This window comes from Anomalospiza imberbis, chromosome 3 (assembly GCF_031753505.1).
Source record: "Anomalospiza imberbis isolate Cuckoo-Finch-1a 21T00152 chromosome 3, ASM3175350v1, whole genome shotgun sequence".
In the NCBI taxonomy this organism is placed as follows: domain Eukaryota; kingdom Metazoa; phylum Chordata; class Aves; order Passeriformes; family Viduidae; genus Anomalospiza; species Anomalospiza imberbis.
Window position 1 is genome coordinate 54700096 of NC_089683.1, and position 13769 is coordinate 54713864.

General features: G+C 37.2%; 1 protein-coding gene across 5 annotated transcripts in view; it reads right to left on the minus strand.

The window, feature by feature from the left end:
* Positions 1-13769, minus strand: part of ARHGAP18 (Rho GTPase activating protein 18) — an 89620-nt gene that overhangs the window by 12925 nt on the left and 62926 nt on the right. For all 5 annotated transcript variants that reach the window (XM_068184430.1, XM_068184429.1, XM_068184432.1 and 2 more), the window contains exons 5-9: positions 12881-13050; positions 10556-10721; positions 7790-7881; positions 5441-5518; positions 2410-2569 (exon numbers count right to left, since the gene is read on the minus strand). In XM_068184430.1, coding sequence (XP_068040531.1) covers positions 2410-2569; positions 5441-5518; positions 7790-7881; positions 10556-10721; positions 12881-13050 — 666 coding nt within the window. The remainder of the gene's footprint in view (positions 1-2409; positions 2570-5440; positions 5519-7789; positions 7882-10555; positions 10722-12880; positions 13051-13769) is intronic.

Consider the following 13769-nt stretch of genomic DNA (forward strand, 5'->3'; position numbering starts at 1 on the left):
TAATTTTGCAATGCTACAAGAAGGAATAGCTAACTGTTCTTCCCATTCTGAGCCTGTGCCCCAACACACCAAAGGGTATATTCAACACTGCTTTCACAGTTTCTCTGGTTGCCTTCACAGTTGCATGATCTCCCAAGTAACCCACTCAGAATGAATACCACATGTAACTGAGTAAGGCAGGTCTCCAGCGACATAACCACGAGCAGCTGCAATGGCAAACCAGCAGGGATAAAATCAAGAGCAGAGAAGCTTAACACATATGTACAGTAGAGAGTGCTGTACCAAATGAGGCAAGCTATAATTAAAGAAAAGTAACATTGCTTCTGCCTTTTACCAATTGCTCAGTGATGCATCATTCACCCAAGCTGCACAATGAATACATCCCTACACTCTTCCATCTCCTAGAAGAGCTCCTACGTTCTGGCAGTGCAGAAAGCACCACATTTGTCACTTGTGATAAACTTCCTCCTGTCATGCTTTAGAGGACATGCTCTGGCAAGTCTTCTCAGGAGATTCCCAATGAATCAGGCCATGCATAAAACAAGAAGGAGATACCTGCACAACATAGTTTTATCACATGATTTCAAAATTCAGCAGGGCTGTTCTCATGCATCCTGCTGGGATTCCAACTGCTATTTCAAATACATTTAATCCAAATCAACTCAGGACATACCACCAAACAAAAATAAAAGTTCATTGATGAAATAAAGAAAAAAAAAACACCTTGCTTACTACCTTCTACAATACCAAAAATTAAGGATCTGAAAAAATGAGTAAATGAGTGGCAAATTGTATAGCCATTTAAAACATCAAGTAGTGAGAGCAATGTTATCTACCTGCTTTTAGAAAGACACACATTAAAAGTGAGGTTTAAATTTAGTTTCAAAACACCATATGTCAAAATATTCAAAAAAGCAATGAGAATCAATCTTTTCCTAGGAACATAAGCAAAAATACAATTCCAAAACAATTAAAATTCATTATGTAAATGAAGAGTTTCTGTCTGCTTACCTAAGTAACAACTGAATTTAGTTGCTTACATTACTTAAATTAGTAAATTAAACTGTTCAAATTATATTCTTTAAATATTTAATTCTAACCACACTGCTTAGTCACAGTATCATGAAAAACACTGATTATTGTCACAAAGATGGTCCTTTTTCTCCACCACCTAATCTTATTGCACATAACCAGCAAGACAAACTATTTAAACAATGTGAGTCTATGAAGTGCTGTGTATGTTTTGAAGCAAATCTTTTGGTTCAGTATAGAAAGTGGTGGTTTGGATCCTGGCACCTGAGTACTTCTGGGTAAGTAAAACCACATAAGCCTTCAGACAGCTCAGGAGCACAAGCAGAAACCCTCCTGGCTCCAATCACTATCCAGTAAATGGAACAACCTTGTGGAGCTCTTTGCTGGCAGCACCATCTGAAAGTGTTCTGGCCAGTTTTAACTTGACACTCAGTACTGCAAAATCAACAACACTGTGTAGCAGGCCAAAGCACCAGCCCCCTACTCCAACCAACCTGACAGCACTGAAAGGCAGCTCAGACCTGGGAGACTTGACATAGAAGTCAAGAATTTTTAAGAATATTTGTCAGTCTGCCTGTCCATGTGAATTCTCTGACCCTGCGTTTAGCTCAGTTGGTTGGAGCATGATGCTAATAATTGCCAAGGTTGATGGTTTGATCCCCATATGGACTGTTCAAAAAGTTGGACTTGATAATCTTTGTGGATTCCTTCCAACCCAAAATATTCTGTGATTTTATGAAAGCTCCTCTTAGAACTGAGCCATTGCTCTGCCTGCAGGCAAGGAAAATAGAATTTGCAGTCCTGTGTTGACTGGGGAGTTAATGTATGTGGGTTCTCACTCTGGATTCATTATCACCAACCCACTCTCTTCAGTTACAGCTGGTATGTTTGCTGTATTGTAACCAGCTGGCAAAGAGGACATTTTCACAAGAACTCACTGATCTCACAGGACCACGGACTATCAGCAGTTCTGACTATTCTGCTCTAACTTCTCCTCTTATAAATGGATAAAAGATGCTAAACAGTATAAATTATCACTTGTTGTATTTCCTGAAGAACTGCTTATCTTTGTTATGGTTTTCTTTTGAAGCAAACACTATTTATAAACTGATACTGTTATATACATTTTCTGTGTAACCTTTGTATACCCCTTAACTACTATCAGAAACATTAAGAAGTGAAAATGTGCTTTCATAGCATGTGTAAGCTATTAAAATAGCTGTTACATGAAAGATGTTATTTGCACAGTAGCAAAATTATGCCCATCTTTTCTAAGGAGAACTCATATTGTTGTTATTCAATTTGTTTCTCAGCAAAGAGGCACTTCTCCGCACGGGTATCAATTCTTTCAGCAGAGACAGAATGGACACTACTCACTCTGCACATCTTGAAAAGCTTTGAGATATTCCACAGTGAGGAGTGGCTGAGGCAGTTCACGGATGAAGAGTTTTAAAAGACTTGCTGCATCATGTTGCTTCACATTTTCCCAGTTGAAAGTCCCTTCATAAAATTTTGCTTCCAGTTCTTGGCAAAGACCCTGAAATGCAATGGATACAGAGAGCACCAGTAATATTTGGCTGCTGGAAGTCACATGTTATACACACAGCAATACTTTCCACACTTTGAAAAGGGGGGAAGGACATCTGAAATATCACTCAACTCCAGTTGCTGCTGGTCTTTTGCTACAAAACAGATAAATGTGGGATCAGAAGTACTGCAAGCAAACACACATTAATAGGCAGCAGTCAAATCATATGGGAAAAAACCCCATGGGCCTGAGCAAGGGCCATATGGAATAATACACAATAAGAAACAGATATCATACTCAAGCACATAAGGGCCATGACTTCCTCTCCACCCAAATTTTAAGACTGTCTGATACACAGAGCAATTCTGAAACTGCTACCCAAGGGTGGTGCTGTAATGCATACATGGCCATTTTCATAAACAAACAAGGCAATTACGAATGTTGACACACAGCTTCTTATCAAAATATACACTAAGGTGAGGCTGGTTCTCTTTTTAAAACACAGGGAATGATTTGTGTAACTGAATAACTGAATGTCTTGCCATCTACAGGGAATTCCATGTTGCTGGGCACATACAGCTTTGCCTAGCACAGGGTGTCAAACATGCCCTGTGTGGAAGTGGACTGTCCTGCAAATCATGAGGTTTTGCAGTAAAGGGCTCTGAAAGTCTCAGTGGAAGGTCATAACTCTGGGGCTGGGAAAGGATGGGATACTGTTGGCAGCAGACATCACCCTGCTGGCCTTTCACAGATGCACAAATAGGAACACACTGCAAAGTCCTTCTTAGTCTGTTGCTAAGTATCAGTCCTGATCTCACACCCACTTCATTTATTTCCTAGGCTGGCAGAGTAAAAAGTTACATCAGTATAGGGCCAAGGGCGCTGAGGCACCTCTCGCAGGTCCCTCCCTTCTTCTAGCTCAGTTATTCTGGACAGAAAAGGAGGACAGAGACACTGGCTTGTTTCGTAAAATATGCACTGTGGAAAAATAAAATATGTAAATATGTGCTGTGGAATAATATGGTCGTAATTATTTGTCTGGACAAGAAAATAAAATATGTTAAAAAAAATATGTAAAATATGTGCTGTGGAAAAATATGGCCGTAATTATTTATCTGGACAAGAAGGGCATATTGAACAGAGGATATTAGATACATTTTTAAGATAGCCTTCTCATTAAATTTAATTTTGTCCAAATGGAAAATGGATCTATTTACAAAGAAAATGTGGACACTTAGTTTGATAGAAAAGTTGGATATTCTCAACTGTCCTCCAGAGAGATCTTCTGTCTCCACTGACTATATTGGAGGTTCAAATGTGCAACAGTCATAATTCAGATGGCTAAAGTCAAGTGGGTATGATTTCCTGATCATCAAAAATAGCAAGCTTTAGAAACAGAGATGAAAATTCTCCCTCTGAGACTCATCACCTTCTCCATCCACATTCAGACCAAATCACTGCAGTAAGTGCAGTATTAAGCATATAGATACAATTATTTTATATGAGAGGCAAAGGCAGAAAATTCAACTATGTGTCCTAGTGCTCCAATACCTACATTTTAAAGTACATGTATTTGGCTATGGGGTATATCCAATGCACTTTAAAAATAACCTTAAAATCTATAGAATATAATAGCAAAGTATTTTTCTGTGTCTTTCTATAAAACTATACAATGAGGAAAATATTTTTTTTTCTGTTTAAGAAAATTAAGGGAAAATTTCAGTCCTTTAGGATGGTAAATTCCTTGCTTTTTAAAAAATTTCTTAAAAAATTTTTAAGAAATTTTAAAAATTCTTTAGAATTTTAAAAAATTAAAAAAAAATAGAATAACTAAAGGAACTTAACATATTTGCTAACAAAACTATTGCTTAATTTAAATAAGTAATTCATGCAAATAGAGAGGTTAAAAATAAATTAAAGCTAAATAGTGAATGATCCACTGTCTGGGAAATTGTATTAAGCTAATAAAATCAAAGAACAAACAAATAAACAATATCACTAAGAAATCACTCCAGTTTGCAGAACCGATGTTAAGTGAAAAGTAAAGAATGGAGGAAAATTGAAAAAAAAATCGTATCTTAGTTACTGGTAAATAAACAAACACAATTTCCACAATATTCCCTTCTTTTAGTTGTTTCTAATGAACCAAGTTCTACACAACAGAGTCTGGCAGACGTCTTTGGACAGCTGAATCCACTTAAATGGTCCTTTCTGTTTAGAATTTAAGGCCAGTTCAGACCGTCTTTTTAACACATTGAGCCTTGGCATGAATCACACAGTGTATTTAGCTCCCTGCATTAAGGCAAATACTGGGGAAGAGTCTGCATGTAACTGGCACTCACCCTGCGAAGTGTCGCTGTGCACAGACGTGCCTAACAAGATTGCGCTCGGCGAGCCGAGCACTTATATTGCTGTTCATAAAAATAAATGTGAGAGGTTCTTCAGTGCACACTGCCTGCCTTGCCCTGTAATGCAGGTTAAGTCTAGCTATTAATAAAGGCTCACAATGCCAGGGAAAAGCTTCCTCCTGGGGTAGAAAGACTGTGTATGAACTGTTCAGATTATTAAACTGGTTCAGGGAAAAAGCAAAAGGCTGGAAAGATCATGCCAAGAATTAATGAGATTTTGGCACAACTGAATTTGAAATGTAACTTTGACTCTCCTTTGAACTTAAACTCCAGTCTTTCCCCAAAACTACACTGAGTGAAAGCATTATTTCTCTGCCTAACATAATTCAGTTTTCCTTGTAAAGTGATTTTGCTTTCCATTTTTGAAGATTTTAATAACAATGGGATGGTAAAATATAATTTATATGACAAAATAAATTCAGCAACCACATATACATTTTGGGGAATATTAATAACCTGTGCAATGTTTTACCTTTACTCTTGTCGCAACTCCTGGTATTCTAAGAAGTCCCTCTGTTTCCAGAGTTGTCTCTTCTATCTGGGCAATCAGCTGTCAAACCAAAACCAAATTGGCATGAGCAAAGACGCCAATTAAAAATTACTGGCAGAGAGTTCTGATATATTGAATCCTTTATGTTTCTATCTCTCTCTCTGTGCATATGCATTTGTGCACACAGATTTGTAACAAGCAGAGGTTCGAACACAGTTTGCAAATGGATTACAGTTCTTGTAGGAGAAAACTTTGATGTGCTTCTTACACTTTTTTATGAGTACTATTAAGGAAGAGTTTGTTTATTTTATTAAAAAAGAAACCTGTATGGTTTTTACCTCCTTCAAGCCTCCTCTGAAGACTGAAGAATTATTTTCAAATATTACTGTGGCTTCAAAATTATATCCAAATCATGACCCTTGTTAAAATGTCTCTAAATCAAAATAATTAAGGTAACAGTCTCATGAACACTCTAGGACTTTACAAGAGGAGAACTAAAAACTTCTAGGTTTTAAAGAAGCCTCTGATTTGCAAATTCTGGCATTCTCCTAACAGATTTAACAGTTTGCAAACCTTCACACGGATAAATTTGCAGAAATTCCATAAAAGTACTTAAAGCTCATATAATATTTTTTTCTCTAAATAATATGCCTAGAAATATTCACTGAAGGATGGATTTAAGAGTATTTAAAACAAATCTGTAAACGTCAAAAGCTGATGACATAATTTAGCACAAATAGTTCCCATGATGTTTAACTAGGGCAGTGCCTTTGTTACATGCCTTCCTGCACCAGTGCTTGAGTAAGAAAAATTATGCAACAGAGTTTTTTCCAGTTACAGAAATTAAAAGGAGTTTATCTACCATTTCATTTATGTAACAGATAAATACCATAAAAAAGACTGGACATAAAACCCCACAAATTTAGAGTACAGCACTGGAAGTGTCACCCTAGTGCATTTTCCATGTTTAAAAAAAAAAAAAATGCTAACTGGCCCCATGAAACCCATCCTGTACCTAGCGTACACCAGATCAGTGCCTGCCACTCACATGTGCTGGCCACAAAGACACTGTGGGTAGTGTGTGACCTGCCATCATCACCACTTCTGGGGAAGGCAAGGCCTGGTGGCCACAACTCCTTCACGAGCACTCACTCCCCTTGGCACACAGCAAGAGGTGGCCAGTGGCCACCACAAACCTCCTGCCTGTGGGAAATCCCCTCTTCATCTCTATAAGGGCTGCTTTGCATGGCTTTATTAGTAGGCCAGAGGCTGGAATTACTGTCAGCAGAAACTCCTGATGACAACACATGAATTGCTATTACTGTCAGATTTTCCAGTTGCAAAACCCCTGACTAAATTATGTCATTATTTGTAATTTAAATTCCTCAGTGAAATAAAAACTAGATGTATTTTTATTTTTAATTAAGCAGCCTTCCTATTAGCTTGCTTTGTTTCATTTCAGTGATAAACAAGATACATTTAAAAGTATGAACAAAATTGCTTTCTTACACTTTATGTAAATCTCCCATTCTTGGAAAGCACATGCTGCTGAGAACAAGCAGAAGTAATGGGAAACTTTTTATTTTCATATTCTTATTTGAAGTAAAACTGTATTCCAAATGATGTCTGAACCTTGCAAAACAAATCACATCTATAAGATATTAATGTTTATGTAGAATTTTCGATGTTGCTAGGATAGCAGAGTGATCAATCACTGTTTGCAATTTGATTTCTCAGTTTATAGATAGCCTCTTTTCCAGAAACGTGTTTTTATCATCCTGAGAAAGCAATTTCTGGCATGAATGACACAGTGGTAGTTTTCAGACTGTGATGCAAAACTACTTTGAGATTTCTGTTTCTCAAAAAGTAACAAGCACCTCTACAAACAGACTGAAATGGTGATGATAGAGCACTGAGTTTCTGTCGATGTTAGGACAGATCCACAAACAGTGGTTTATTTTCTTCTCATGAAATGAGACGTGCTATGCGTGGGCAGCAAATCAAGAGTCTCCATCTTCTTTCCAATTATATCCCCCATAACCATGACACAATATGGGCAAAGTCATATCGCTTTGCACTACAGCAACAAGTCTTCTGGAAAAGCACCTTGCGCCTTGTGAGTTGATTTCTCAAATTCAAAATAGGTCTGATACAATGCAAAATATCACATTTACTGAATTAGTAAAGCTGCAATTAAAAGTTACAGTAACTTGGATGGATTAGAGTATTATACTGAAAACTGCTACAGGAAGCAAATAAATCCAGGACAAAATGTTATGTTTTTGTCATTTTGCACGTATGTAAAAAGTTAACATCTTCATGCCTATTTACCTTCTGAAAAATCAGTGGGATCTTGGTTCCCGGAACCTTCTTCTGATCCTGTTCCAGTAAAAGTGACAGTGGGACACCAAACAAGCCGGAGTCTGAAGAATAAAGCAAAAGAAACTGAGATATTATCCACATCTTTTCCAGTACATGAGATACTGGCATAAAGCCACATTTCTGAAGCAGTAAGTCTATTCAATGCATTCAGAGATATTGACCTTTTGTTTAAAGTGTTTTAATGTCTTTGCCAATCAAGTTATTACACAAAATATTCTGGCTAAAAGGATTCCTCATCTCTTCCTCGGGAGTCTTCTGTTTTGACTTCAAATTGCCATCCACATATTCTGCAGCAGAGTGAAGCAAACCGCTTAAATGAACCATCTGCCTAGTTCTGTTTTGCAGAATGGATGTGATGATGACCCTGCAATGCAGATCTTCACCACTCAATGCAAGTTATCATAGCTGAGGTGGAAATGACATGAGTAAAATATCCAGAACTCACTAAAATGAGATAAATACAATTATCACCCAGAGTTGCTCTAAACACTTCTCTCTACGAGGGTTTGGAATTAACAGCTTTTCAACACCTGTGCTTCTGAATTATACAGCACCAGCAGAATAGCAAGACAACCAATTCACTAAAGGTTCATTTTTAAAACCAGCAGAAGTACAGTTAATTCTTGGTTAAAAAATAACTTTTAAAATAGAGCCAAAGCAATTCAAACTTGTTTTTTGAAAAGGAATTCAGTTGCAGTTAATTTAGCCCTGATGACAAACTAACCTTAGTCTTCATGTAAATGGGACTTACATGTGTTATGGCCCAGTTGAATAGAAGTGAATAACCATTTAAAGAGAACTATGTTAATAACGACTAACCCAAAGTTTGCTGAGATAGAACTTCTCTGTCAGAAGTATTGATAATTGCTGTATGTGCAAGTTTTCTGGAGCAGCATGTAACAATACAAGTAGTCAAAATCTGCTGCCTGGTATGATGCCATGCCAATACCAAACACAGAACAGATGCAATTACTTAAAAAACTGTCAGCCCTTGAGAAAATATGATATACATCAAAGAAAGATTAATTTCAGCGCCAAACCAGAAGTTCTTGTATCTCTGTCAGAATAAAAAGTTTACCTATAAAATACAAGGGACTCATACATACAGGCATACCCCATAGCTTTATTATCTTGAAGTTCTTGTCAATAATAAAAGTTTCCAGTGAAATGTAGTTGAAAAAACAAACTCCAGGAGGTCAATAAAAAAGCAGCACTGGGCACAGCACAGCATTCCCCAGAAGAATGGTGTTTTCATCATCTTTACATACTCAAGAACAAAAGAGAAAACTAATAGACCCACCACTGTATGAATCAATTGGCCAAACACTTAATGGGTGAAGAGGTAAGGGTCAGACAGAGCAACAAGGCACTGAAGGCAGTACATTGCAAAAGCAGATTAGCTTGGCAGAAAAGCTGATGTCATTGTCCACTTCCTACACATTGCCATGAGTCTAGCCTATCTTTTTTACCTTTCAAAGAAGTTTTTAATTAATTCAACATTTTATGAATGCCTGCCATTCAGACAATAATGCTGAGAGTGAAATTCAATTAATTTTGTAAGAAGAAGCAGTTATAAGTAAGACCCAAAATACAAAAGAAGAAATGCTTTGTCTCTGTTTATTAGTGACAGCACAAGTACTTCTGCAAGAAGAAAATGCATTCAAGGTCTTGTTGATGTTTCTGTGTATGCCTTTTGCATTAAAAAAGCTGTTTACTACTACTGTAAAGTGAAGAACATATTCTGAAGAATCTATTGTACTTTCTGTGTACCTCTCTATACTCTCTGTTGCTTTCAATTATTTAAAGTGAGCTATTGCACTTGTCACATTCACTGAACCTTGACAACAGAGTTTTGGCCAAATCAGGCTTGTGATTAACTGGTAACACATCTCAAGCTCTTGTAAAGCATTTAGCAGAAGCCAAAAATACAAAAACCAAACAAAGCACTGAAAACCTCTAGCATCAAGAAATTGGTTTCCATGCTTTCTATGCTCCCAAAGAAAGCACTGTGATTACACATATGCTCCGATGGCTTGCAGAGGAAAGTGACATGGTGCAGCTGTGTCTGCCTCCTCTGCAACAGTTTAGATGTTTTACTTTATATGGTGCCATTTATCATAACAACTGCATTATAGCCTAAGAAAATAGTGGATGGGCAAGGCCTATATGACACAGGAACATTTGTGCCAGACGGAATAGGAAACAGGCTCCCAGCATCTCCCAACTATGACAACAAAAGCACAAAAGTCAGGTAAACTCACCTGAATGACAGAATTGCAAAGGCTGAAAAAGACCCTTGAGATCATTGAGTCCAATTTTGAAAGTAGACGAGTACCTACCTTCAAGAAATCAGGAAAAGAATACCCACAAAGAGAACATGCTCATGCCCTTTGGGAATAAATCAGCACATACAAACTTCTGTGAAGCAATTCTTGCTGCACGGCATCCTACTAAGATAGTTACCCTTCACTCCTTAGATTATCTGCTCACTGTCTTGAGTTTTAATTTTAGACAAAGAGCTAGAGGCATTATGTCAGTGAACTTGTTTAAAGCTTGCCTTGAGTTAAGGTGTAAAATTAAATGTTGCTCAGGGCCTATTTTGCTGCTTATATATTATATGTAAATTTTCTGCTGGAAGATCATAAAGAAACTGGTGCATTTGTTTCATTGGATTAAACAGATGCAATTGGTTCAGAATACAAAACACCAACTTACCTTTGGTTTTGATTTTTACGGCTTTTTGCTGCTTGAATTCTGTCCCAAGTATATCATAGAGAGCAGTTAACTCAATCAGTGCTAAAGAATAGACTTTCTTCATGTCCTGAGGGGCTAGGTCACCAATCTTTGTGGTACCTGTTTTGTCCTTCGGCAGTCTGAAATTCTAAAAGCAGAGAATTGCAGCAGGGTAAATAATCCAAGTCATGACAAATTACTTAGCTCAAAGGCTGTGCTTCCTCCAGGGTACAACCTTTCATCATGAAGCCTGCTGTTACTGACTAAATCAAAGGAGAATCCCACAAATAGGTTAAAAAGCAGATGATCTTAAAATGATAGGAAGATTTAGGTTCCCAGTGACTTCTGGAGGTCACCTAATTCAATTGCTGCTCAAAGCAAGGCTAAGTTCAAAGTCTGATTAGATTGCTTGTTGTTCAAATGAATTTTGAAAATTCCCAGTAACCCCTGTGGGAACCTGTTTGGTGTGGAATGCTCTCAAGGGGACTTTCTTTACTATGCAAAAAGCAATTTCACCATTAATCACTTGTGTCCATTAATCCTTGTCCTTTTACTTGGCACCTCCAAGAAGAGTCTGGATTTGTCATTTGTCCCGCTTGCAACCACATACTCCCCCTCCACCTTCTGCATCTTTTTTCCAGTTGATAGTGGTTGAAATGGGTGTCCATGAACAATCCTATGCACATACAATTGGGATAGAAATCCTTCTGCATTTGTGCACACAAAACAGAATATTTGGCTGCCATACAAATAATAACAAAGGTGTTATCTTTTTAGGGAATGGGGATACTTAATCATGGCTCCTTTCTACTGCACTACATTCTCAGAGGCTGCAGTCAGAGATCAATATAAGGAATTTAGTTGAAAGAGTGAGAGACTTCCCAACTCACTGAACTTTCTAACTCCATCTCTCACCTGCAGGCTTCTAAGTATGCATGACTCAGAGCAGGAAGCTTGACAAGAGTTTCTTTCACTCGGAAAGACATATTATACTCATTAATTATTTTCTTACCCTATGCAAACCCAGCAATAGCAGAGCTGAATTGCTGGTTATGGTACATGACTACAAGGGCACATACTAAAACATAAACATAATTTACAAAAGGTAGATGAGTAGCCAGTTCCCCACCCTGAGCTTTCATTGACTTACACAAACACATCTGCTTAAAAATAGCTGCTGATGATAAAGGTGCAACTGATATATTGTAGATTTAAATAGGTAACTCTCTTCCTTTTCTTATAATTTTTCAGCTCCTTTTGTAACTAAAGAAGAAATACCATAGCCACGTCTTTGAGCAATCCTTCATATGCCTGGCCAGAGGTAGAGCTAATGTATGTATTATACATATATACAGAAGTTAGAGCACAGCTTTTATCTCCTTGTTATAGGCTGCATTAAAGAAACATGACTCAAACACTTTAGAATCCATCTCTAAATATCCATTAGTGTCTGGTTTATAATGTTTAAACTAGGATACATGGGGTAATTACTACTTGAAGAACTGCACAAGTCCTTATCTAAATTAAGTGTTTGAAGAATTGGGAAATATTGCTTCAGAAACTGTCAGACATGTTTGCATACAGTGTTAGGAAAAAAAAGCCCCAAAACAACAGGACAGTTTTCACAGCAGTCATTAGTTTACAGATTATATATACATGTTACAAGTTCATGAACTGTTAGGCAGAGAGAGATCCTAAGAGAGATTTCTGATGATCGATAACAAAATCCCTTGGAGGATTTTCTTTTGATTTTATCTGGATTAATTCCAAAAGAGCCTTTTTTATTAAGAGTTGGAAAGAAAAACTGAGTTCAAATTAATCTTTAATTTCCTGCCATTTGATTTCAGACCTCTAATTTCTATAGACAATTCTGTTCTTCATTCTCATCCCTCACCTACCCACATCAGACAATTGCATAAGGTTTCTATAGGCATCCACCAAGAGCTTTTTATTAGAGGTGAAGCATCTCACCTCATATAACAGAAAAAGGGGATGTAAACAAATGAAGCAAGGATGGAGTGGTACAACCACCACTAAGCCTTATTCCAGCTTAATATTAGAAGTTCATTTTTGCTTACATATAGAGCGTATTTTTCCAGACACACAAGTACATAAACAAGCATAAATGTAGTTATTTTCATGTTATTGAGCATACTATTCCCAAAAATTAGTTACCTTAAGAACTTCTATCTCTATAAAGCTAAATCTGACAACGTTCTTCTAAATCTAATTCACTCAGTCTCAGATAAATATCACCTAAACAGTACCTCTAGCTAAAAATAAAGAGGAATAAATAAGAAAACCTACCGGGAGAAGAGTGTCACCCCCTCCACCTTTGTACATTTTGCCTACTGAGCTGTCTTTGAGATTAGCTGCCTGTTCTGCAAATGATATCTCCAAATTGATGTCAGTGTCCGAAGATGGCACGTCTTCAAGCAGGCTCTTCTGTTCATCTGTTCCAAGACTGAACTTTGGACCTGAAAACACCAAAAAAAAAAAAAAAAACTAAAAATCAACAGCAGTACAGTTGAGCACCACTCAGTGCATGATAGTAAGTTTTAAACCAAGTAGAAATTAATGCTGTGGGAGCAATGGACATTCTGACTGCAAAGTCACTGTTCCTGTATTTTTTATGTCAGTCAAAAATTTAGCTATTGACAAGGGTTCAACTTTTGTAGGTTTTCTTCAATAATTTTGCCAAGGAATGGGGTTTTCACTCCTATTTATCTATTATGAAAAGATAGAGCAATCCACCTCAAACAAACAGCAGACTCCCAGAATCTTGCAAAGCCAAAGAGCTTTGGCATCAGAAGTTTCTTGCCATCATTTTCTAGCCTCAAAGACTGTAATATCCTGCAAACAAATCAGCAAATTTTTCAGCTGCTAAAATTTCAAAAGCAATAGAGAATGTGTCCTCTATGACCCAAAGCATTAACATCTGGAAATAACAGGGAATACACAGAACATATCTTTGTTCCATTATTCCTGTTCTCACCTCAGTCTGAAGAGTCTAGATTCCTCAAAAGAGTTTAGACATGTTTCCATGATACAGAGAAGGACTAAGTACACAACAATGGCCTTACTTCTCTTTCTTGTTCCTTAAATGAATCAAACACTAGACACCTTTAGAACACTTTTTGTTAAAAGAAAAAAGAATCAAAAAAGGGAGAGGCTGTTCTGCTTTTAGAAAAGGAAG